This window comes from Camelus dromedarius, chromosome 2 (assembly GCF_036321535.1).
Source record: "Camelus dromedarius isolate mCamDro1 chromosome 2, mCamDro1.pat, whole genome shotgun sequence".
In the NCBI taxonomy this organism is placed as follows: domain Eukaryota; kingdom Metazoa; phylum Chordata; class Mammalia; order Artiodactyla; family Camelidae; genus Camelus; species Camelus dromedarius.
Window position 1 is genome coordinate 88034447 of NC_087437.1, and position 27174 is coordinate 88061620.

Below are 27174 nucleotides of genomic sequence, written 5' to 3' on the forward strand. Positions count from 1 at the left end.
TTTGGTTAGGTTTGAAAATTGTCATCATTAAAATTTTTTTTAAAACACTGTATTGACAAAGATGTAGGGAAACAGGTCCCTTCTTATATGGCTGGCAATATTATAAATTGGCTCAAGTTTTGCAGAGAAAATTTGGCACTATCAAAATGACAAACTTCAGACTCTTTAATCTAGCAATTCTACTCCTAGGATATCTGTCCAATATACAAATATCCTTGTACAGGTGTACCCCAGATATTGCAAATTCAGGGCCAGAACACCGGAATAAAACAAATACTGCAAAAAATCAAGTCACATGATTTTTTGGTTTCCCAGTGCATGTAAAAGTTATGTTTACCCTATACTGTAATCTATTAAGTGTGCAATAATATTGTGTATAAAAAAGTATATACCTTAATTTAAAAATGCTTTATTGCTATAAAGTGCTAACCATCATCTGAACCTTCAGTGAGTCATAACAGTAACATCAAAGATCACTGATCAGAGATCATGACAACAAACATAATAATAATGAAAAATTTTGAAACATTGTGAGAATTGCCACAATGTGACAGAGATTGAAATGAGTAAATTCTGTTGCAGGGTGTCTATTAGATACAGTGAGACAAAAATTTTTAACAGAAAAAAACAAAAACAAAGAAACAAAACACAAGCCAGAAGAGTAGATGGACACCTTTTAAAGTACTGAGGATAAAAAAACCTCTCAGTCAAATATTCAATAATCAGCAGATTATCTTCTAAAACCAGAGGTCTCTGACCTCCAAGATGATCAGCACACTGCAGAATCTTATCTGTCACAGCTGACAACTTGTGTTGGACATACAGGATAAAAATTTCACCCAGGAAAATGACAGCCTTATAAAGGGAAAGAATTGAGCCTGGTGACCAAGAACCCTGCCCCCGGAGAAGAAACAAATCTTTTCCTCCCTTGGTATGTGAGAAGCCAGCTTTGGGTCAGCAAACACCACCCTGCTCCCACTATAGTGTGATGGTCCCCTCTGCTCCTGCCCTCCAAATCATTCTTGGATGAATGAAGACTGACCCACTTTCAGGGAAATGACCTTCCTCCTCACTATGAAGGCCAAAGGTGTTGGGATAGTGTGTGATTTTTCAGTGGTTTTCTACAGTGTTGCTTCCTCTCTTGAGGCTGAGAGGCAGTAACCACCATACCAGGACTTCTCAATAAATTTTTATTACCCAAACTGAGGGAGAAAAGAAAAAGAAAAAAACCCAGAGGTCTCTGTCAATTATGCAGAAGCCAACTGGCTAATGGTTAGCTCTGGCCAAGGGAGGCAATGGTGGAGAATGGAAAGTTAAGAGGAAGGGAGCAATGAGAGGTCTTCTTCCCCTGCCCTTCTTCTGGATCTTCTTTAGCAGTAATTATATCTCTTCCAAGGTCTTGTCTCACACAGGTCAGTACTTCTTCCTCTCATCAACCATCTCCATTCTCTGAGTTTGAGCCTTCTATCCTCATTTCTTCATCCTTCCAGTCCCAGCTAACAGCTAACAGCAACTTAACTACAGCCTCTATATTAGTTTCACCACCCACCCCTTGGTCTATTCTCTCAGATCTTCTAACAACTATGAAAACTGGTTCTACGAATCAACTTAAATTCCCTCTACCGAATTATTTAGGATGACTTACAAATGTCTAGATCTTGATTTAAATAAACTATAAATCTTATCTATAACATATAAACTTAACCTATAAACCTAACATAATCAAAAAGAAAATAAAAAAAGGAAATAAATTTGTGATTATTCCCTATAAGGCCAGCAGGAAATTATATTCTATCCCTCTAGTTTAAAAATTAGAATAGAAAACTTTTTTAAAAGTCCATGGCTTAAGAAAAATATAACCAATAGGCTACAGCCATGATGAGTCACATTTATTTTTATTAAATATTTTTAAAATATAAGTTTCTGTTGGTGCCTTCATCCTGGAAATTTTTTAAATTAAGGTATAATTTACATATAACATTATATTAGTTTCAGGTGTACAATGTAATGATTTGATACTTGCATTTATTACAAAATGACCACAACAAATCTAGTTATCCATCCATCACCACACAGTCACAAATTTTTTTCCCTATGATAAGAACTTTCAAGATCTACTCAGCAACTTTCAAATTTACAATACAGTATTAATAACTACAATCACCACACTACATATACATCCAATGACCTATTTATAACTAGAAGTTTGTACATTTTAACCACATTTACCCATTTAGCACACCCCCAACCCCCACCTATGACAACCACCAATCCCTTCTCTGTATCTATGAGTTCAGTTTTGTTTTGTTCTCTTTTAGATTCCACATATAACTAAGATCACTAGGGTAACTGACTTCCTCTGACTTATGTCACTTAGCATAATACCCTCAAAATCCATCTATGTTGTTGCAGGTGGCAAAATTCCACTCTTTTTTATGGCTGATAATAGTTACACACACACACAAATATCACATACACATCGTATCTCCCTATCCTTTCATCTATCAATGGACATTTATTTAGGTTGCCTCCATATCTTGGCTATTATAAATAATGAAGCAATGAACATAGAGATGATGACATCTTTTTGAGCTAGTATTTTTGTTTCCTTCATATAAATAAGCAGAAGAGGAATTGCTAGATCATATGATAGCTCTATTTTTAAGTTTTTGAGGAACTTCCACAGTATTTCCCATACTGGCTGCATCAATTTACGTTCCCCAAAACAGCATACAAGTATTCCCTTTTCTCCACATTCTTGCAATGCTTACTATTTCCTGATTTTTTAAATAATAGTCATTCTAACAGGTGAGGTTATACCTCACTGTGGTTTTGATTTGCATTTCCCTAATGATTAGTGATGCTGAACACATTTTCATCTATCTGTTGGCCATCTGTATGTCTTCTTTGCAAAATTGTCTATTCAGATCTGCCCATCTTTATTTGATTTTTTTGTTGTTCTTATTGAGTTGTATGAGTTCTTTATATATTTTGGATATTAACATCTTATCAGACAAATAATCCACAATTATTTCCTCATTCAGTAAAGTTGCTTTTCATTTTATTGATTTTTACAGAAGCTTTTTAGTTTGATGTAGACCCACATGTTGATTTTTCCTTTTGCTTCATTTGCTTTTGGTGTCAAATTCAAAAATTTATCACCAAGACCGATGTCAAGTTTACCACCTATGTTTCTTCAAGGAGTTTTATAGTTTCAGGTCTAAAATTCTTTAATCCATTTTTAGTTGATTTTTGTGTATGGTGTGAGACTGCGGTCCAGTTTCATTCTTATCCATTTGGCCATCCAGTTTTCCTAACACCATTTATTGAGGAGACTGTCCATTCCCCATTGTATATTCTTGGCTTCTGTGTCATAAATTAATTGACTATATATGCTGGTTTATTTCTGGGCTCTCTATTCTGTTCAGTGATCTATGTGTCTGTCTTTATGTCACTACTATACTGTTTTGATTGCTGTGGTCTGTAATATACAGTTGATCCTTGAACAACATGAGTTAGAACTGCACGGGCCCACTTACACCTGGATTTTTTCCCTAAATACATATTAGTGTACTACACAATCTTCAGTTGGTTGAAGCTGTGGATGTGGAACTGCAGATACAAGGGCTGACTATAAACTTACATACAGATTTTCAACTGCACAGGAGGTGGGAGAGTTGGTGTCCCTAGCCCCCACATTTTTCAAGGGTCAACTGTAGTGTGAAATTAGGAAGGATGATGCCTCCATCTTTATTCTTCCTTCTCAAGACTGAGTTGCCTGTTTGGGGTCTTTTGTGGTTTGATACAAATTTTCAGAATTGTTAGTTCTATTTCTGACAAAAATTTAATGTATTGTTGCATTCAGTTTGCTAATATTTGGCTGAGGGTTTTTGCATCTATGTTCATTAGGGACATTGACCTGTAATTTCCTTTTGTGATGTCCTTGTCTGCTTTTGGTATTAAGGTAACACTGGCCTCAAAGAATGAGCTTGAAAGTGTTCCTTTCTCTTCTATTTTTTAGAAGAGTCTGAGAAGGACTGGTATTAATTCTTTGAATGTATGATAGAATTCACCAGTAAAGCTCTCTGGTACTGGATTTTTGCTTATTGAGAGGTTTTTGATTACTGATTCAATCTCCTTAAGAGTAATTTAACTGTTCAGATTTTCTGTTTCGTCATGATTCAGTCTTGGTAAGCAGTATGTTTAAAGGAATTTATCCATTTCTTCTTGATTGTTCAATTTACTGGCGTATAATTCTTCATAGTACAGTCCTTCTACATAGTATCCACAGGTTCTGCATCCATGAATACAATCCACCACAGATGGAAAATATTTGGGAAAAAAAAAAATTCCTGAAGGTTCCAGAAAGCAAACTTTGAATTTGCTAAGCACTGGCAATTATTTACACAGCATTTACATTGCATTCACAATAATTTACATAGCATTTACATTGTATTAGATACTACAAGTAATGTCGGGGTGATTTAAAGTATATGAGAGAATGTGCGTAGGTTTACATGCAGATACTACGCCATTTTATATAAGGGACTTGAGCATCCATCGTGGATTTGGTATCCATGAGGAAGTTCTAGAACCAAGCCTTAACGGATATTAAGTGACAATGGTAGTCTATTCTGATCCTTTTTTTCCCTGTGGAATCAGCTATAGCATTTCTTTCATTTCTGGTTTTACTTGAGACATCTCTTTTTTTCTTGGTGAGTCTACCTAAAGGTTTGTCAATTCTGTTTATCTTCTCAAAGAACCACTTCTTAGTTTCATCAATCTTTTTTTATTGTGTTTTTAGTTTCTATTTCATTTAGTTCTATTCTGATTATTTTTTTTCACATACAAACACAAACACACACACACAAACACATATACACACACATACATATATTCCTATTCTTTTTTTTTTTTGTTATAGGCCATGACTAGGTATTGAATATAGTTCCCTGTGCTATACAATAGGACCTTGTTGCTTATCAGTTTTATATATAATAGTATCTGCAAATCCGGAACTCCCAATTTATCCCTTCCCACCTCCTTCCCCCACTGGTAACCATACTTTTTTTTTCCTATGTGAGTCTGTTTTGTAAATAATTTCATTTATGTCTTTTTTGGTTTTTTTTTTTTTTGATTCCACATATAAGTGATATCATATGGTATTTTTCTTTCTCTTTCTGGCTTACATCACTTAGTGGGACAATCACCAGGTCCATCCATATTGCTGCAAATGGCACTGTTTTATTCATTTTTATGGCTGAGTAATATTCCATTATATATACATAACACAGCTTCTTTATCCATTCATCTGTCAATGGACATTTCAGTTGCTTCCCTGTCTTGGCTATTGTAAATAGTGCTATGAACATTGGGGTGCATGTATCTTTTCAAATTAGAGTTTCCTCCAGATATATGTCCAGGAGTGGGATTGCTGGATCATATGGTACCTCTGTTTTTAGTTTTTTAAGGAACCTCTCTACTGTTTTCCATCGTGACTGCACCAATTTACATTCCCACCAACAGTGTACGAGGGTTCCCTTTCTCCACACCCTCTCCAGCATTTATTGTTTGTGGATTTCTTCATGATGGTCATTCTGAAGGGTGTGAGGTGATACCTCATTGTAGTTTTGATTTGCACGTCTCTGAAAATTAGCGACACTGAGCATTTTTTCCACATGCCTATTGGCCATTTGTATGTCTTCACTGGAGAAATGTTTGTTTAGATCTTCTGCCCTTTTTTGGATTGGGTTGTTTGTTTTTTTGTTATTGAGTTATATGAGCTGTTTGGAAACTGGAAATTAAGCCTTTGTCAGCTGCATCATCTGCAATTATTTCCTCCTATTCTATAGGTTGTCTTTTCATTTTATTTATTGTTTCCTTTGCTGTGCAAAAGCTTATAAGTTTAATTAGGTCCCATTTGTTTTGTTTTGTTTTGTTTTTAATTTCTATTGCCTCCATAGACTGCCCCAGGACAATGTTACTACAATTTATATCAGAGAATGTTTTGCGTGTGTTCTCTCCTAGGAGGTTTATGGTGTCTTGTCTTAATCTTTAAGCCATTTTGAGTTTATTTTTGTGTATGGTGTGCAAGGGTGTTTGAATTTCACTGATCTACATGCAGCTGTCCAGTTTTCCCAACACCACTTGTTGAAGAGGCTGTCTTCTCCACTGTATATTCTTGCTTTCTTTGTCAAAGATTAACTGACTGTAGGTGAGGTGTGTGGGTTTATTTTGGGGTTTTCTATTCTATTCCACTGATCTGTCTGTTTTTATGCTAATACCACACTGTTTTGATTTCTGTAGCTTTGTAGTATTGTCTGAAGACTGGGAGAGTTATTCCTTCAGCTTTGTTCTTGTTCTTCAGTATTGCTTTGGCAATTCTAGTTCTTTTGTGATTCCATATGAATTTTAGGATTATTTGTTCTAGTTCTGTGAAAAATCTCCTAGATAATTTGATAGGGATTGCATTAAATCTAGATTGCTTTGGGTGGTACGGCCATTTTAACAATACTAATTCTTCCATTCCAAAAGCATGGGATATCATTCCATTTTTTAAAACTCATCTTTAATTTCCTTAATCAATGTTTTATAGTTCTCTGTATATAAGTCTTTCACCTACCTTGTTGGTCAGGTTTACTCCCAAGTATTTTATATTTTTTGATGCAATTTTGAAAGGGATTTTTTTTTAAATTTTCCTTTTCTGATATCTCATTGCTAGTGTAAAGAAACACAACAGATTTCTGTATGTTAATCTTGTTTCCTGCTACCCTGCTGTATTTATCAGCACTAGTAGTTTTTGTGTGGAGTCTTTAGGGTTTTCTATATATAGTATCACGTCATCTGCATATAGTAACAATTTTACCTATTCTCTTTCAATCTGGATCCCTTTTATTTCTTTTTCTTGTCTGATTAGTATGGCTAGAACTTTCAATACTAGGTTGAATAGAAGTGGTGAGAGTGGGCATCCTCTTGTTCCAGATTTTAGTAGGAAGACTTTCAACTTTTCATCACTGAGTATTATGTTGGCTGTGGGTTTAATAAATAGCTTTTACTATGTTGAAATATGTTCTCTATACCCACTTTTCTAAGAGTTTTTATCATAAATGGGAGTTGAATTTTATCAAATGCTTTTTCTGCATCTACTGAGTTGATCATGTGATTTTTGTCCTTTCTTTTGTTGATGTATTCTGACCTTTGATCTTTCCTTCCTTCTACTAGCTTTGGGTTTTGTTTGTTGTTCTTGTTCTGATTCCTTGGGGTATAAAGTTAGGCTATTTGAGATCTCCTTTATTTCTTGATGTAGGTATTTATTGCTATGAACATTCCACAGCCGTCCTCTGTTCCCAGGAGACCTTCCAAAACCAGCAGGCAGGCCTGGCCCAGGTTCCTATGAAATCACTGCCTCTACCCTTGGACCTGGCACACGTGAGATTCTGTGTACACTTCCCAATAGAATGAAGTCTCTGTTTCCTCCAGTCCTGTGGGGTTCCTGGAGCCAAGCCCTGCTGGCCTTCAGAACCAGATGTCCTGGGGTCTCCACCTCTTCCCAATGCCAGAACCCCGGGCTGGAAAGCCCAACATGGGGCCCAGAACTCTCATTCTTGCCGGGGGGGGGGGGGGCTCTGTGACCCAATTATTCCTTAGTTTGTGGGTTGCCCACCCAGGGGATATTCTACTGCAGCTCACACAGAGGACATAAAAGCTGGTGGCGGACATTCTGGGAGGTTCATCTACATGAGCTTCCCTGGAGGCTGACATCTTGATTGGATCATTAGCACCAAGATCTAGCCCCCCCCCCAACAGCCTGCAGAGAAGCCTCAGGCAAAACAACATACTGGGTAGGAACAAAGCCCCACCCATGAGCAGCTCTCCTGAGCCACAAACACCTCTAGACACAGCCCTAACCACCAGAGGTCCAGGACCAAGCTTCACCCAGCAGTGAGCAAGCACCGGCTCCTCCTGCTAGGAAACCTGCATAAGCCTCTAGTCCAGCCTCATCCACCAGGGGCAGATACCAGAAATAAGAAAACAACAATCCCAAAGCCTGTGGAAGGAATCTACAAACACAGACCAGACTCTACACTGGGACCAGCTGGACCCTGGCCCTTGGGTAATGAAAGGAGTATACTGCTGGGACGCATAGGACGTCTCCCACAGAGGGCCACCTCTCCAAGGTCAAGAAACGTTAACTAACCTACCTAAAAATATAAATAGAAAGACAGACAATATGAGGCAGCAGAGAAGTATCTCCCACACCAAGGCACAATATAAAATCCCAGAAGAAGAAATAAGTGATGAGGAAATAGGTAATTTATCTGAGAAAGAGTTTAAAGTAAAGATGGTGAAGATGTTCAGAGAACTCAAGAGGAGTATAGATGCACAGAGCCAAGTTTTTAGCAAGAGTTGGAAAATATAAAGAATACCCAGAGTTGCAGAATAAAATCACTGAAATGTATAACACACCAGAAGGAACTAAGAATAGGTTAAATGAGGCAGAAGAACAGATCTATGAGCTAGAAGACAGACCAGTGGAAATCACTACTGCAGAACAGAAAAAAGAAAAAAGAATGAAAAGAAATGAGGATAATTTAAGAGAACTCTGGGACAATATGAAGTGCACTAATGTTCGCATTATAGGAGTCCCAGAAAGAGAAAGAGAAGAGAGAGATAAAAAACCTGAGAAAAATTTTGGAGAGATAATAACCAAAAACTTCCCTAACATGGGAAAGGAAACAGTTACCCAACTCCAGGAAATGCAGAGAGTCCCACACAGGATCAACCCAAAGAGAAACACACCAAGGTACATAATAATCAAACAGACAAAAATTAAGGATAAGGAGAAAATATTAAAATCAGCAAGAGAAAAGAAACAAATAACACACAAGAGAACTCTCATAAGGTTATCAGCTGATTTTTCAGCAAAAACTCTACAGGCCACAAGGGAGTGGGAAAATATATTTAAAGTGATGTAACGGGGAAACTTACAACCAAGAATACTCTATCCAGCAAGGCTCTCATTCAGATTTGATGGAGAAATCAAAAGCTTCACAGATAAACAAAAGTTAAAAGAATTCAGCACTACCAAACCAGTTTTACAACAAATGTTAAAGGAACTTCTCTAGTTATCAAATCATAAGAAAACAGAACAAAAAGAAGGAAGAAAAAAAAAAAAAAGACCTACAAAAGATTGCTTTGGCAGTTTGGGGTCTTTTACAGTTCCATATAAATTTTGGAATTGTTTGTTCTAGTTCTGTGAAGCATGTCTTGAGTATTTTGACAGCGGTTGCATTGGGTAGTATGGCCATTTTGATAATGTTGATTATTCCAATCCAAGAGCACAAGATATCTTTCCATTTCTTTGCATCATCTTCAATTTTCTTCATCAGTGTTTTACAGTTTTCAGAGTATAGGTAACCTCCTTGGTTAACTTTATTTCTAGGTATTTTGTTGTTTTTGATGCAATGGAAATGTTTATGCCACTTATAAAATTCTGGGTTTTGAAGTGAAAAAAAAAAAAAGTGAATGAAGGGCCACAGATGGCAAAATACCCTTCTTATGGTTGTACTCCATTACATATATATGCTTCATCTTCTTTATCCATTCATCTATTGATGTGCACTTACGATGCTTCCATATCTTGGCAATTATAAATAATGTTACTGTTAATGGTGGGGTGTATGTATCTTTTTGAATGAATTTTTATTTTGTGGTTGGCTTTATTCCTTTGATAGCTATGTGAGTTTAAAAAGCTAAAGCTCTAAATGTTCTTAGAAACAATGTTCTTAGTACATGTGTGTAAATTTTAAAAAATATGTGCAGTATATTGTGTATATGTATTCACATGCAATATATTGTATATGTGAAGTTAAACTGTAACAATTTTACCTAATAAAACTGAAAAATGAAAAAAAAAATAAAAGGACATTTAAGGAAAAAAGAAAAGACTATACCTCTCGGCAAGGTTCCTTAGACAAGTAAATGATGCCTGGCCCCACAGTAGGGCCACATAATGCTAACTCGTTTATGATGACTTTGTTTGTAACAGCTTTCTCTGGTCTCAAACTTTTAGTTAAGCCCTAGGTCATGGGTCAAGGCATTCACTTCTCTGCCCTTGTATGCTGCCAAACACTGAATGCTCAACAAATGCTCAGTGAATTGAAAATGAAAAAAAAAAAAAAAAGAGTAGTCTACTGCTTCTTCACTCTAGTTTTGGTGTATCCACAGTGACAAAGGCAATTACCAAGTTTTCCTTCCTTTAGTTATATCAGTAAAAAATAAACGCCATTTTTTAAAGCTATGCACATACATCCTTCTAGATTTCTGATGTGTACTATGAGTGATAACAGATTAGTTATCACCCAATCACTTTTCATCTCTGCCAACACAAATATACCAGTAAATAATCCCTCTATCTCTCTGCCTTTAAAATGACTCTAGTCTCAACTGCTTCATTCCAAACTTAACAAAAGGAGTGATGAAAATTATGAGGGAAAAGATGCCAGTTCACAACTAGCAAATGAAATGCTGAGTTTCTAAACACGGCCAATATAAATAAATGCACATAGGTATGTCTAATTTGACTTTAAATTCAAGTCCTGAAAACAACATATTCTAATGTAATAGTAAAGAAAAACAAAACAGTATTGAGGGAATGTAATTGAAACCTCCCAATTACTCAAAAAAGAAATATATCTCTTCTTCAGAGAGAGAAAACAAAAAAATACAAAGCTAGACAGCCTCCATTTCTCTATAAATGAAGTTCACCTTTCACAAATGACTAGCAACAATAATGGATGCAAAATTGGAGAAGATTTTGAATAAATGTTGGTCAAAAAAACTGAAGAGTCAAAAAGTAATAAGAGCGTTACATGTTGTAGAGAAATGATAATACTGATTGGGGACTAGCCACATCAGGAAAAAAAAATGGCCCTTTGTAATTAGCCTTTCTTCCTTTGATTTCTAGGCTGTTTTCTAAATTAGTTGAAGCCTAAACTTAAGTTATAAATGCAACCAAAAAAACATGATTATAATACAGTGGAGACTGAAGTTATGCATCAATGCTATGTTTGAAATATGGTGTAATTCTGCAACATAATGAGAAAGGGTCACTGATGTGTCATTATACGTGTAGCCGTGACTACCCAGCCACTCTAAATAAGAGAGTGATTAAACCCAGTTTGTTCCATGAAAGAGAAGGCTTTTCGGTCTTCTCTCCCTATGCAACTTGGCATATTAGGTATACACCTTCAGTGTTTACCACTGCATATACTAAATGCTACTAGCAGAACCAGTTCCCTCCTCCAGTCGACCATGTGAATCCTTGTGGACCTAGTGGCTGCCAGGCAAATTACTACTGTCCATCACTGAACCCTACGTGGAATGCTAAAATATATGAACACTTACTTTTTGCTGGGCTTAAAGGAGGCTAGAAAGGCAGCATTAAAGTTTGCTTTCATTTTATGTAAAATGGGTGAAGCCTATGTTCTTTGCCTGAATGTCCACTTAGTTTCAGGTTTTTTGCTTTGTTCTACCTGGAAAACTTTTAGGAATCAGTGTTTAACCAATTTAAAACAGGAAAACAATAGGAAAAATAAACAGAACTTAACTCAGATTTGCAAAAGTTTCCTAACTTCTCAGGCCTCAGCATTCTTATCTATAAAAGGGAATTAATTTGAGGTCCTTTTAAATGCAAACACATATATACACATGGCAAAATCTTCACTTCTTTAAAAAATACAGCGAACAAGGAGAGTCAACCTGGTAAAATTATAATCAGTTAATTTACAACAATTCTCTACATGACTATTTATTTCCATAAAATTTTTAAAAACACTCAGGTATGAATAAAAACACTCCAGTTTCTTTACAGAACTAGAACAAATCACAACAAAATTTATATGGAACCACAAAAGAACTAGAATTGCCAAAACATTACTGAAGAAAAAGAAAGAGGCTGGAGGAACAACTCTCCCAGATTTCAGACAATACTATAGAGCTACAGTAATCAAGACAGCATGGTATTGGTACAAAAACAGACATATAGACCAATGGAACAGAACAGAGAGCCCAGACATGAACCCACAAACTTTTGGTCAACTCATCTTTGACAAAGGAGGCAAGAATATACATTGGAATAAAGACACTCTCTTCAGCAAATGGTGTTGGGAAAACTGGACAGCAGCATGTAAAGCAATGAAGCTAGAACACTCCCTTACACCATACACAAAAATCAACTCAAAATGGATCAAAGACTTAAAGATAAGACAAGATATAATAAACCTCCTAGAGGAAAACATAGGCAAAACATTATCTGACATACATCTCAAAAATGTTCTCCTAGGGCAGTCTCCCAAGCAATAGAAATAAAAGCAAGAATAAACAAATGGGACCTAATGAAACTTAGAAGCTTCTGCACAGCAAAGGAAACCATAAGTAAAACAAAACAACAACCTACAGAATGGGAGAAAATTTTTGCAAAGGCTGAAACCAACAAAGGCTTGATCTCCAGAATATACAAGCAGCTCATATGACTTAATAAGGAAAAAACAAACAACCCAATCCAAAAATGGGCAGAAGACCTAAACAAGCAATTTCCAAGGAAGAAATACAAATGCTCAATAGGCACATGAAAAAATGCTCAATATCACTAATTATCAAAGAAATGCATATCAAAACTACAACGAGGTATCACCTCACACCAGTCAGAATGACCATCATTCAAAAGTCCACAAATGACAAATGCTGGAGAGGCTGTGGAGAAAAGGGAACCCTCCTACATTGCTGGTGGGAATGCAGTTTGGTGCAGCCACTGTGGAATACAGTATGGAGATTCCTCAAAAAAGACTAGGAAAGACTTACCATATGACCCAGTAATCCTGCTCCTGGGCATATATCCAGAAGGAACTCTACTTCAAAAAGACACCTGCACCCCAATGTTCATAGCAGCACTATTCACAATAGCAAAGACATGGAAACAGACTAAACGTCCAACAACAGATAACTGGATAAAGAAGATGTGGTATATTCATACAATGGAATATTATTCAGCCATAAAAAACAACAATGCCATTTGCAGCAACATAGATGTCCCTGGAGAATGTCATTCTAAGTGAAGTAAGCCAGAAAGAGAAAGAAAAATATCATATGAGATCGCTCATATGTGGAATCTAAAAAAAAAAAAAAAGAACATAAATACAAAACAGAAACAGACTCATAGACAAAGAATACAAACTTGTGGTTGCCAAGGGGGGGGGGGGGCGGGGAGGGACAGACTGGGAGTTCAAAATGTATAGATACTGACAGACATATGCAGAATAGATAAACAAGATTATACTGTATAGCACAGGGAAATATATACAAGATCTTGTGGCAGCTCATAGCAAAAAAGAATGCGACAATGAATATATGTATGTTCATGTATAACTGAAAAATTGTGCTCTTCACTGGAATTTGACACAACATTGTAAAATGACTATAACTCAATAAAAAAAAGTTTAAAAAAAAAAAACAACACTCCAGTTTCCTTCTCTGTAAATAACATCTTGGGAAACCTGCAGTTTTTAGAATCTCCAGCCTACAGACGGCAGGTCTTCACATACGTACTGATTTACAAGGTGGTCACAGGTCTTTATGAAGGTGGACACACAGACCACACTACCAGAGACTATAGTAATTTTTATATTTAACATGTAACATATATTTTACATGCATATATTACATATATATACTTGCATAAGACAGAATGTTATAGGTATTACGTCTTTAGCTCATCTATAAATTTTTAGTGTAAGTGAATAAAAATTTAAAATATTTGATACATATCATAAATAAGAATTCTACAAACAGATATGAGTTATAATGAAATCCATTAATATCCTGACATCCTATCCATACACCTTGAACATTCAGTTTGCCATCCCTGGGAGGCTCTTTTGCTCCTTCATCTAATTTAGTCCCATCACTCTTTCAGAGCTCAGCTGAAGAAGTATTGGTTCACTAAGCAAACTTTCCCTGACCTTCCAGACCATGTCCAGTCCCCCATTATTGTACCCTGCAATCCTTCCATAATTACAATACAGAATAGTGGAGCTACTTGTGTAATACCTTTTAGCCCTGTAAGGCCTTTGCAAACAAGGACTTATCTATCTTATTTACTGTTTTATCCCTAGAACCAAGCACAGAGATTTACAGAATGAATGAATGAATGAATGATTAAGGAACAATTGTTAGAATAATTTTCTGGCTTAAATATTTAAATAAAACAGAACAGTTACAGACTTTCTGCTCTTCTAATGATACCACCAAGTTGCTATTTCCCCATTTTTCTTCTGGTATTAAAAGTACAAGTAATTTTTCTGTGAAAGTAAATTCAAATAATGCAGAAAGTTTTCCTTATACCAAACATTACTATTTAACAAACCACTAAGATGGTTTACTTTCTTATGCCTGGCACTGTCCATCTTAGACAAGATCTGCTTCTGCTTAACACATTATTCTTTCCATGAGTAGCGGTTAAAAAGCTAGCAAACAATGAAATATTAAGTCAGTAAGTGACTTAAAAAACTTTTTAGAAAGTACTTTTGAAAGCCTTAAAAGCATTTTCATATTACAACACTAAAGTTAACAAAGACTACATAGATGAAAGGGGAGAAATTGTCCAAATAGGCACTAAATCAAGAATAGTACTTCTTGCTTACAAATGATGTATTTCTTTCAATACTCATTTTATTTTCCTCAGAAATCAGCAGGGAATCATTGAGACAGTTTTGGTAACTTTCAAAGTATCACATAAAAAATTCTTTGTCATAGACATCTATTATTTTTGTCTACTTAACCAGCTCTCTTTCACACTACCTCATTTACTTCTTGAGGAAACTGCTTATTCCTCCAATGTTTCTATGGTCCTCCTGGAGCTGCCAATGTAGCATCCTCGTTTCCCCTAGCTGTGGGGTGGGCTTGCCATCAGACAGCTGAAAAATCTCACCATACTCCTCTCAACACAGTGATTAGTACAAGCAGTGGGCACATAACCCTCAGCCAGGCCCGAATTCCCAAAGTATTTGGGGGTTAGAGGTGGGGGAAGGGGGTTTCTTCTCCCTTGGTTAATAAACTAAACTTAATCCCAAAATTGTCAGCAGATCTAAGAGTTACAATGAAGCCAAAAGAGGAATGTTGGAAAGGAAGACAACAGTTCTAGATGGTATTTTATCCTCTGGATTCAGAAAATCCTCAAACTAGTTCTAGTCCTTGCTTGCTTATTAGATGACTTATTCATCTAATAAATCCCTCAATGCCCTTTATTTTTGTTGTTATTGTTAAAACTAGCTTGGGTAAGATTTGTCAGTTATAATCAAGAAGTCTTCATATTTCCCATATTCATTTAGGCACCATGAAATAATTTTTAAAATAATGGTTGTTTTTTTAAACTACTGTACTCTCACAAATCTAAATAATGGTACATTCTAAACTATTCTTCTCTCCCACAATTTTTTTCAGCTTTACTGGGGTACAATTGACAAACAGAAATTGTACATATTTAAAGTATACAACTTGGTATTTTGGTATAGTGAAATGATCACAATTAGGCTGGAGAACACAACCACCACTTCACATAGCTCCTTCCCTACAACTTTGAGTATATACAAGTAAATTTTTAAAGAAACACAATGTACATGCACGCTTTAAAATTTTTATGCATATATATAAATAAAAAAATACAGTTCATATGTATGAAATTTACACATAGTCAAGATTTAAAAATTCTAAGTGTACAGAAAGGCTTGAACCCTCTCTCTCACTAGTCCAGTGCCCCAGTATTAACAACTTTCAATATTTTTAATAGCTGTTGATAATAAACTTTGCCAGTATTTCTTGACTTACCAATTTTAAATATTATCTTTTAACTTTCTGCTGTGATAGAAGAGAATTTAACTCCTTGCACAACCAATTTCATCTTTCCAAAAGTTACTCTGTATTATTTCCTCTATTATTTATCCTTGTAACTTTACTTACACCTTTATTTATGGTTTCATGTACTACTGACATTCCATTTTGTAAAATAAGAATTAAAGAATTCAGTGCCTTTGTCCTTTACTTTCAACTCACAACTTCCATCAGTCTTATATTGAAAGGTCAATAATTTCTTCTGTTCTGTAATTATTTTCTGTACTTTAAAAGTTTAGTCAAAAAGCATCATCTGCATGAAGAAAACTAAATAAATAACACTCAGTGTATATCTAAGTAGTATGCTAATGACTCTGTGTCCTATCCTGTTCAGATTATTTTTAATTTTCCTGGAGTATTTAACTGCTTTTCTATTCCCTTTGCCTTGTCTACTTTTATCACTACTTTAAATGGTTACAAATTCTCAAGGTTAGTTTCAAATCTCCATTTTTACTGGGTATTTCCCTCTTGGAGGTGAACGTCTGTAAGGCCTACCACTTGGCAGTTGATCCTGGGACTTCTCTTCCCCCTATCTTAAGTAAAAGCTACTGTTTCCTAGATCAAAGGTTATCTGGGTCTTCTTTTTTTTTTTTTAATCTGGGTCGTCTTCTTTTTTTTTTAATCTGTTACACCTCATTTTTCTGGAGCACATTCTCTAACAGCTTCCAAAAAAGAATATGTGTATAACTCAATCTTCTAGGTCCTTACATGCCTGAAGTATTGTTTCCACTCTCACACCTCACTGCTAGTTTGGATGAGCATAAAATTTCTAAACTGAAAATAATTTCTCTCCAAATCTTTAGAGACACTGATTCATTATATTCCACCACCCACTGTTGGTTGTATGAAGACTGATATCAACCTGATGTCTGTTCCTCGTTTTTTCTCTCTGGAAGGTGTTCCAGTCTGTTTTTCATTCCTGATTATTTTCAAATTGGGGAATAATGTATTTAGCTAAGTATCTTTTATATTCATTGTGCTGAGCACTTCTGGGGCTCTTTCAGTTTTGAAGTTTATGACTTTTAGTTCTGGGAAATTCTTTTATTATGTCTTCAAAATTTTCCTCCAATATATATTCTCTAAATTCTTTTCCTGGGACTCCAACTAATTAAATAATGAATCTTCTATATGAAGCCACTGTATCAGTTTATTTTTTTTCTGACATTCCATCTCTTTGATTCTGTTTTACATTCTGGACTATTTCCTCAACTTTACCTTCCAACTTCCCTACAGAATTTTAAATTTTAACCATATTATTTTCTTAATTTTCCACAAACTCATTTTTGGTATTTCATTATTTCTTTCACATGGCATGATATATTTATGTTTTAATGTCATACATATCTTCTCAACTCTCTCTGAAAATGATAATGATAGATTTTATATTTATCTTCTAACTTTTTGGTTTTCGACATTAACACTAGTTCTTCCAGAATTTTTTTTAGTTTGTTTTCATTGTATTTTTTTTCATGTTGAAGTCATTCCTCAAATGTCTGATGATTCTTGAATGCTCATTAATATTTAAGAATAAAGCCATAAGCAGATTAATTGGGAGCCCTATGAGCAAGCATGTCTAGAGTCTGATGATTGGTAAGTTTTGCTTTAGGATAATTAAGTGATTAGCTAGCTGTCTCAAAGAAGAACTCTTAATTGCCAGAATACAAAGGTCACTGCTCCAGTCACTTAATTTCTTTAGAGGAAAAAAAAAGTAGTAATGCAGTTTCCCCAACTTACCCTGGCCCTAAGGTCTAGTGAATGGCCTGAATGGAAAAACTGCAATTAACTCCTTTATCTGTATTCTCCCAAAGTATCTCATTCTCTACTCTCTATTTCATACCTTGCACATTCAAACTCTACACTTCCTTAGGATTCCAAGGGGAGGGAGGCAGGACAGACAATCTTCCTCCTTTCTTACAAGGCGGAAGATAATTTTGTTTTAAATGCTACCCACGGTTTTAAAAAAATGTTTTATAAATAATAAAGTATACACATACATAAATATGAATATATAAAACAAGAGTTTCACAAAATAATACTTATATGAGGCATACTCTGATATTTTCTATTGTATTTTGTAATGTTATTAAATGAATTCACAACCCACTATTGTGATGTGAGTGTAATTTGAGGCGCACACACACACACACAAAATTAAGTTGTGACTTGCTCTGTCATTTTTCAAAGACCACTCCTCTATCTGTTTTCCTTCCACAAAAAATTGTTGAGATCTTTTTATTCACTGATGACTCTTCTCTTGCCTTTTCACTCTATTTCCCTCTTTTACTTCTTTACTCTTTTAGTAGGATCTACGAGGGCAAAAAGGACAAACACAAGTGCTCAGTTGGTGATCTTTAACTCAAAGTCTTTCACAAATATTTTTAAAAACCAAAGTTTCCTCTTTCTGACCTGATTTAAGGTCCCTCTGCTAACTATGATGGCCTCAATTGCTGTATTCTGGGACTTACATTAAAGTTTGCCAAAGCAATCTGGGGAATTAAAAAGGAAAGTGCTAGCAGTGACCCTAAGAGTCTATGTAACAATTTCATTTAACTCTAAAACTAAAAGTAAAATTGTGGTTAAATGTTCAAAATCAAGCCTAAACACTTAAATGAAGAAATGGAAATTTATTTTTCAGAAAAGACTTTAGGAAAGGTTCCTTCTACAAAGAAAATAATCAAAAACCAATTCAACAAGAAATATACTTGTATAAATACATCAAGAAAATACTTTCATAAGAAGTAAAGAGTACTTACAAGGCAAGGCTACTCAAAACATACTGTACGTGCTCACATTCATCTGGGAATGATGCACTTGCTGATGTAAAACAGCAAAGTGCAGTCTGAAGAACCTGAAGCTGTGGCAAAGGGACCTGCCATCTTCCAGCATAATCTTCAACCACCTGATAGAGAAGCAATCCAAAAAGTACATCATTAGAGAAAATGTTCTCAACATCTCGAGTTTAAAAATTTGGGTAAAACTTTTTAAAACATTAGTTCAGCATGAATAGAAATGATTTAGGAGGGAGAAAAAGTTCTTCATTGCTTAGTTTCATGGAGTGCATCTGAAAATAAAATGAACTATTATCTTTGAAAATGTGAAAATATAGTATATGAATGACCATACTTTTCAACTGTCAAATCTTTACAAATATTGTAAAAAATACCTTCACATCCCATATCTAATTTTTGTCAAAATACCAATTACTAAATATTAAAATAGCTAGACAGCAGAATATACTAATAAAGAAAATTAGAAATGAGCATGCATTATCATCATTATTATGTGCAAGACTGAACTCTAAACATTATAGCAACAAATGAGTATTAAAGATATGTTGGTGTGATGTTCTCATTATAAAAGTTTAAACTATACCATATTATGGAATAAATAATCCAGAATATAATGTCTGGACTCTGTCACTTAACTCATTTTATGAATTTGGGTAGGTCATTTTCCTTCTCTATGCATTAGTTTCCCCACCATAAAATGGAGATAATAATGCCTACCTTGCAGAGTTACTCTGAAGCTAAACTGGGATGATTTATGAGAAAACATTTTAGAAATATCAAGTCCTATAAAATGTTAATTATGATCTCTTGTATGCAAAACTACTATATTAAAACATTGTATTACATTTTATAAATTCATCTTATAAAATAGGTTGGAAACTATGGCCTGGAGGCCATATTTGGCCTGCCACCCATTTCTGTATGACCTACAAGCTAAGAATGGATGTTACATTTTCAAATGGTTAAAAATAACATTTTGTGATGTATGAAAATCATATGAAATTCAAATTTCAATGTTCACAGAGTCTTACTGGAACATAGCCAGGATCACCCATTTAGGTATTATCTATGGCTGCTTTCCTGCAACAACAGGTTGAGCAGTTATAACAGAAATCATAAGGCTCACAAAGCCTAAAATATTTAATATCTGCCCCCTTACAGAAGAAGTTTGCCAACTCCTGATCTAAAAGCTGGCAAAACTAGAGCAGAGTTAAAAAGCCAAGAACATTCAGAGCTCAAGAACTTTTCATATTATTTGCTTCCTGTTGGAGACAATTTTCCATGAGTCTCTTGTATTTCCGTTTTTTTTTTTTAAAGAGGCCCTGACTGCCTTCACCCTTTCAAAGGTGTTTACAGGAAACAGCCTTGAAAAACAGAGATGATGTCTCTCTCCAAAGCAGTGAGCCTGTTTACTGTCTGTCCAGTATACTCATGATGATGTCTCACTCTGGAGCAAAGACCAGGCAGATACGCTTGCAGACCATTATAAAAGATTAGGACTCCCTAACCTTGGGGTTCCTTAGCTGTGACACAAATTTACTAGGAGTTCAGGATGCACCTGGGCCATTCACATCACCTTTGTGAGACTTGAAAGGCAAAGGGAATCATCATGAACTTGAAGCTCATGCTGCTTGCTATGCCGTGAGTAACAAAGTCTATCATCTCTGACCCAGGAGTTTTACGTCTTCAGCCAGCATCTGGGAAAATGTGGTAATCTACCTCAGATAGAACTCCAAGCCTTTCATGGTTCTCTGACAATTCCAAATTGCAGTATCAGGTGGCCAGCATGTCTCCAATGTTTCTAGGAACACGTACGTATGACTAAAAAAGAAAGCTAGAGGGTGATATCTCTGTGAACTTGTATCCCTTCCATATCTAGCAGTCCTCACTACCTGGGAAGTAAAAATGACTGCTGTGAAAATGCCAAGTAGGACAAACTTTAACAACCACCACAAGCAAAAAAGAAGAATGTTAGATAACATTGGAAAATGTTAAAGCCAGTGGTTCCCTGGCTATAAATGCTCTCTTCACTGAAGTGTTTGACTACCTCTATGCCTCTTTTTGGCCCCTACAACACAATTTTGGTACTACATAAAAAACAGGTACCTGACAGTCTCACATTTCTTCCTATGTTCAGTCCCAAATAGTTTGCCCTAATACATTTCCACTTACTTCCTGCTTATAGGCTGGGTTTATATCCTTAGAAGGATATCCTTATATCCTTCCTTCTGTTCTCATTATAGCTTCCCTCATTCACCAAGATTCAGCTGTTAATACCCTGCCTGATTCAGTTCAGCCCAAACTTAACATAATAAAAGTATTTGTAGGCAATGCCTCCAACAGGTTTGCCACAAATCCCTTGAAAAGACATAAACAAGACTGGCTGAAATATACATAGAGTTGTCCCTCATTATCTGTGGAGGATTGATTCCAGGATCTTGCCATACCAAAATCTGCAAATGCTCTAGTCCTTTAAAAAAACAGTGTATTTGCATATAACCTACAGACATCCTCCCATATACTTTAAATCATCTCTAGATTACTTATAATACCTAATACAATGCAAATACAATGTAAATAGTTGCTATTGCACAGCAAATTCAAGTGTTGTGTTTTGGAACTTTCTGGAATTTTTTTTCCAAATTATTTTTGATCCATAGTTGGTTGAATCTAAAGGTATGAAACCGACAGACAGGGAGGGTTGACTGTATCTTCCTAAGTATAAGAAATCACAAGTTACAATGACAATAAACAGTAGCTTAATGTCATACCAGACACTAATAATTCACTATAAATCTATAACATTCACTATAACATTATTTCTCTTTTAAATATTGTCCTTAAAATATGTAAAAGTATACATGATATTGTCTTTTTGCTTTTCTTCTTCTGCACTATATAACTGCTATTGTAAACACTCAGCTAATGAGAGCTAACACCAGGACATCATAATCTGAATGTGCTCTACCAGGCCCTTGTGCAATAAGCAACAAATCTTACATTTCTTTGTCTTTAGTATTCTAGTAAGTAACAGTCCTTACAGTTACTATACAAAGAATTACTGTATAAAGAATCAGATCCGTAAGAACGTTAAAATACATCATCCAAATTACTACAGACCGAAATGTGTCCCCTTAAAATTCAAGTTTTGAAGTCGTAATCCTCAGTGTGACTGTATCTGGAGATAGGACTTTAAGGAAGTAATTAAGATTAAATGATGTCATAAGGAAGGGGTCCTAATCAGATAGTATGATGGCCTTATAAGAAGAGGAAGAATGCTCAATATTGCTAATTATCAGAGAAAAGCAAATCAAAACTACAATAAGGTATCACCTCACACCAGTCAGAATGGCCATCATTCAAAAGTTCACAAACAATAAATGCTGGAGAGGCTATGGAGAAAAGGGAACCCTCCTACGCTGCTGTAGGATGTAGGGTTTGGTATAGCTGCTATGGAAAACAGCATGGAGATTCCTCAAAAGATTAAAAATAGATTTACCATATGACCCAGCAATCCCACTCCTGGGCATATAACCAGAGGGAACCTTAATTCAAAAAGATGCATGCACCCCAATGTTCATAATAGCACTATTTACAATATCCAAGAGAAGGAAGCAACATAAATGTCCATCAACAGATGACTGGATAAAGAAGTTGTGGTATATTTATACAATGGAATACTACTCAGTCATAAAAATAATAAAATAATACCATTTGCAGCAACATGGATGGACCTGGAGATAGTCATTCTAATTGAAGCAAGCCAGAAAGAGAAAGAAAAATATCATATATTTATATAGTATATATAACTTACATGTGGCATCTGAAAAAAAAAAGACAAATGAACTTATTTACAAAATAGAAAGACTCACAGACCTAGAAAACAAACTTATGGTTACTGGGGGGAAGGGAGTAGGAAGGGATAAATTGGGAGTTCAAGATTTGCAGATACTAACTAATACATATAAAATAGATAAACAACAAGTTCATACTGTATAGCACAGGGAACTATATACAATATCTTGCAGTAACTTATGGTGAAAAAGAATATGAAAATGAATACATGTATGTTCATGTATGACTGAAGCATTATGCTGTACACCAGAAATTGATACAACATTGTAAACTGACTAGACTTCAATAAAATATATTAAAAAGGAGAAGAAGAAGAGAGTTCTGTCTCTCCACACACATGTACTGAGAGGGAAGGCCATGGTGAGGCCACAGATTGTTATCAACTTTCATTATTTCAAACACCTCACAGATCACAGGTGTCAGTCAAGCTGTTCACTAATATTAATTTCATTACTTGTTTACAATGAATCTGCTCACCTTTAAAATCTGATGAATAAACCAAAAGCCACAACACAATTACCTTCCATTCTTAAAGCTTCAAAAAATGGGTGTAATACATGCCAATCTATGCACTGAATAAATGTTAATCTCCTAAGTACCTAAAATAAACACTGTATGAAACATTTAGTCTTCTCCCCACCCCTTTCAGTATGATATTGTTCATTTGTAAGATAGCTATATATACTATAAAGTATACTATATATGTATTTCCTAAGCTCTGTCCATTGAGAGAGCCTAGGAGCAATGTCACCTCAGTAGCAATAACATACTTGGGGCCCAAGTCTTGATTTCTAAACACTAGTCTCTAAAATGAGGAACCTGGGGCTCTTCAATCACAAGGAACTTGGGCTGTTCATGTCCTCCTGTAGCCGAGATAGAGCAAGGAAAATAACAAGATAAAACTGGAACATTTTGTAGTGCTAGGAAGTAAGGAAATGCTGAAATAATGATGGGATATAAAAACACAGGAGCCAACCTGAAGGCACTCCTAGCAGCTAAAGTTAGAACAAATATTTTGAGCAACAAAATAGATGACAGTATTGGATTTTAAGCCATGGAACCAGATAACTATCCATGAGTCCATACTGATAAAAGTAAATAATCAAATTCTTCAATAAAAGTTAGAGATGAGACAGCTCTTCCTCATAATAGAATACTAATTAATAAATACAGAAGGAAAGAGAGAAAGAGGAATCACCATTAGGCAAATACTGTACACAGTAATGAATGCTGCAGACAAGAACCATGGATTAACGCTAATACTAGTGGGTGAAAAGTTTGAGTAGATGCAGGATTCGCAGTCTCAAAGTATCTCCACCAAGACAGTTATTAACTACAAACAGAAAGATAGTGACTTTAGAGTGGAGAAACCCCACAGACACAAACTTAACCAGGCTATACCAAGATATGTATTACCAGTAAGTAACAAAGCATACCATCATCACAAATCCCTTGATATGGTGCCCCAAGAAAGACAACAGCATTTTTGTGGTACTTTTGCAAAAAATGCATACTCATTCCTAGCATGAGAAATCTTCAGACAAACACAAACTGCAGGATATTCTACAAAAAAAAAAAAAAAAACCTGATCAGTATTTTTCAAACATGTCAAGGTCATGAGAGACAAGGAAAAACTGGCAGAATGGGAGATACTAAGGAGAAATAACAATTAAATACAATGTGAGATCAGAAATAACATCCTGGAACAGAAAAAAAAGCATTGGTGGAAAAACTGATAAATTTCTAGTAAGGTCTGTAATTTAGTGAATATTATACAATGTTACTTTCCTGATCTTGATCACTGTACTCTGCTGTGTAAGTATAAAATTAGTTCAGTTTTTAAAAGTTTAAAAACAAAATTATTTTGCTCCAACCTTTTCCCTCAAATTTTAATGTTCTCATTTATTTTCTGCATGCTATTTTATAACATAAATACAATTCCACATTTTCCTTGCTAGTTACCTAACTACATACCAAGATTTACCCTTGCCTATGCTTATTATTTTAGAGTCAGACAGAAAAATAGAGCAGGTAGACTGGCAGCACTAGGGAAAGAATATAGGTTTTGGATCAGACAGACTTGGCTTTGTCATTTAATAGCTGCATAGCCTTAACAAAATTATTAAACTTCTCAGTCTCAGTTTCTGGCAAAATGAATTTAATACTACCTTAATCATAGAGCTATTGAAGAACCAAGATAATATTAAAATCTAGGATAATTCCTGGCACATAACAAACAGCTATTATTACTAGTGCACTTTGTTTGAAGAAAATGGCAAGGTTAAGCTAACTTTGGTGACTATTTTATTTCATCAGTATGAAATGGTTAATTATTTGTTTCTAGATGTGACTAATTATGATAAATTTTACTCACTTTTAGGAAGCAGGCAGGCCTCTCCCAGATAAAATCTTTCCAAAAGCTACTACTGGGATTCAACTATTTAATTCAATATTCATTGATATGTGAAGTATATCCTAGATAGAACAATATAAATAAAATACTTCATGCCTGAACAGATACCTGAGTTTTGTTTGTTTTTTTTTTTTAAGTTTCCCATTGAGAATGAAGATAAAGAAAAGCTCTATTCAGAAAAAGAACAGTCACTGTCATTTGACTTTTTTCCATCAGGATAACCATGCAATGAGAATCTAAAATTAAAGTCATTTTTTAAAAAACCCACCAAACTCACTTAGAAATAGATTCTAATAAGTTAAAAATTGTTTGCAATCTGCAGAAGGACATAATCTTCAGTAGTAAGCAACCTAAAACCCAGTTATTTGGTTGGGGGTTTGTTCAGCTTACTACTCCTTAAGTTGATATTTCTGCAACATTAAGGCATTTAATAGGTCCTGTGAATGTAGTAAGACTAAACTTTATAAAATGGAAGATGGTATAAGCATCTCAAATCTTAATATTCCCCTATCACCTTAGTGTTAAACATAAATCTTCAGGAGTGTCTATTAAGCTACCAACCACAGCAGGAACATCCGTTACAACATCACTCCCAGAAAGCTTTCATATCCCTTCTTGAGTTTTCTGCGTCCAAATGGAGTGAGGCAGACCAGGGTCCTGAGTCCTCACTTCAGGACCCAACTTTCCTCTTAAGCAGGTCCAAAGGTAAGCAGTAGGCTCATTTTAAAGGCTATAGATACATTTTAATACCTGTCAATTTTTCATTTGATTCCAGACTCACTAGGGAGAGTAATATATTAAATGTTTCCCTCATAAACATTGAAACTGGCACATAGACAAGAGAACCCCAAAATATATGGAAATGTCTATGAATATCAAGTGAACATGTGAGGTGAACAAACCTCTTCATTTGCCTGCAGCTGGTGTCATCTACAGATGTGTGTCTACATGATAAAGTCTTAACTAGCATGGGCTATGCAGAACTCTGCATCTGACTTCAATTTAGCATGGCCTCTAAGGCAAAAGAAATAAAAGCAGAAATAAACAAAGGAGACCTAACTAAACTTAAAATCATTTGCACAGCAAAGGAAACCATTAACAAAAGGGAAAAACCTATGGAATGGGAGAATATTTGCAAATGATACAACTGACGAAGGGTTAATATCCAAAACATACGAACAGCTCATACAACTCAATATCAAAACAAAACAAACCCCAATCCAATTCAAAAAAAGAGCAGAAGACCTGAATAGACATTCTTCCAAAGAACACATACAATGGCTTACAAGCATATGAAAAGATGCTCAACATCGCTATTAGAGAAATGCAAATCAAAACAACGAGGTTATCACCTCACACGTGACAGAATGGCTATCATCAAAACGTCTAGGATATGGAGGAAAGGGAACCTTCGTGCATTGCTGGGAATGTAAACTGGTGCAGCCACTGTGGAAAACAGTATGGATGTTCCTTAAAAAACTAAGAATAGAACTACCATATGACCCCGGAATTCTACTCCTGGGTATATATCCAGAAAAAAACTTTCGAAAACATTAACTCAAAGCGATACATGCACCCCAATGTTTCATAGCAGTACTATTTACATTAGCCAACACATGGAAGCATCCCAAGTGCCCATCAACAGACAACTGGATTAAGATGTGGTGTATATATACACAATGGACTATTAGTCAGCCTTAAAAAAAACTGCCATTTGTAGCAACATGGATGGAACCATGGAATATTATGCTTAGTGAAATAAGCCAAACAGAGAAAGATAAATACTAAATGATATCACTTTCTTGTGGAATCTAAAAAAAAAATACCTATGAATGTATGTGCAAAACAGAAATACTGAACAGATATAAAAAACAAACTTGTGGTTACCAAAGTAGAGAGGAAAGTGGGGAGGAACAGATTAGGAGCACGGGATTAACAGGTATAAACCACTATATATGTAAGAGGTTAGCAAGAAGGATATACTGTATAGCTCAGGGAATTATATCCATTATGTTGTGGTAGCCTGTAACGGAATATAACCTGCAAAAATACTGAATCACTATGCTGTACATCTGAAACTAACACAATATTGTAAATTAGCTGTACTTCAATTTAAAAAAAAAAAACTAGCAGGCTTGGCCACAGATGGTATTGCAAATGTGGCTGAGGCAT

General features: G+C 35.3%; 1 protein-coding gene and 1 long non-coding RNA gene across 3 annotated transcripts in view; one reads left to right on the plus strand and one right to left on the minus strand.

Annotated features, from left to right (window-relative positions):
• The window catches only part of LOC116154746 (uncharacterized), a 57885-nt gene extending 48745 nt beyond the window's left edge, over positions 1 to 9140 (plus strand). The window contains exon 4 of the long non-coding RNA XR_010384807.1: positions 7307 to 9140. This is a non-coding gene — a long non-coding RNA (uncharacterized LOC116154746). The remainder of the gene's footprint in view (positions 1 to 7306) is intronic.
• The window catches only part of ZNF654 (zinc finger protein 654), an 85807-nt gene that overhangs the window by 43482 nt on the left and 15151 nt on the right, over positions 1 to 27174 (minus strand). For both annotated transcript variants that reach the window (XM_031457509.2, XM_031457503.2), the window contains exon 2: positions 18699 to 18844. In XM_031457509.2, the coding sequence (XP_031313369.1) occupies positions 18699 to 18844 (146 nt within the window). The remainder of the gene's footprint in view (positions 1 to 18698; positions 18845 to 27174) is intronic.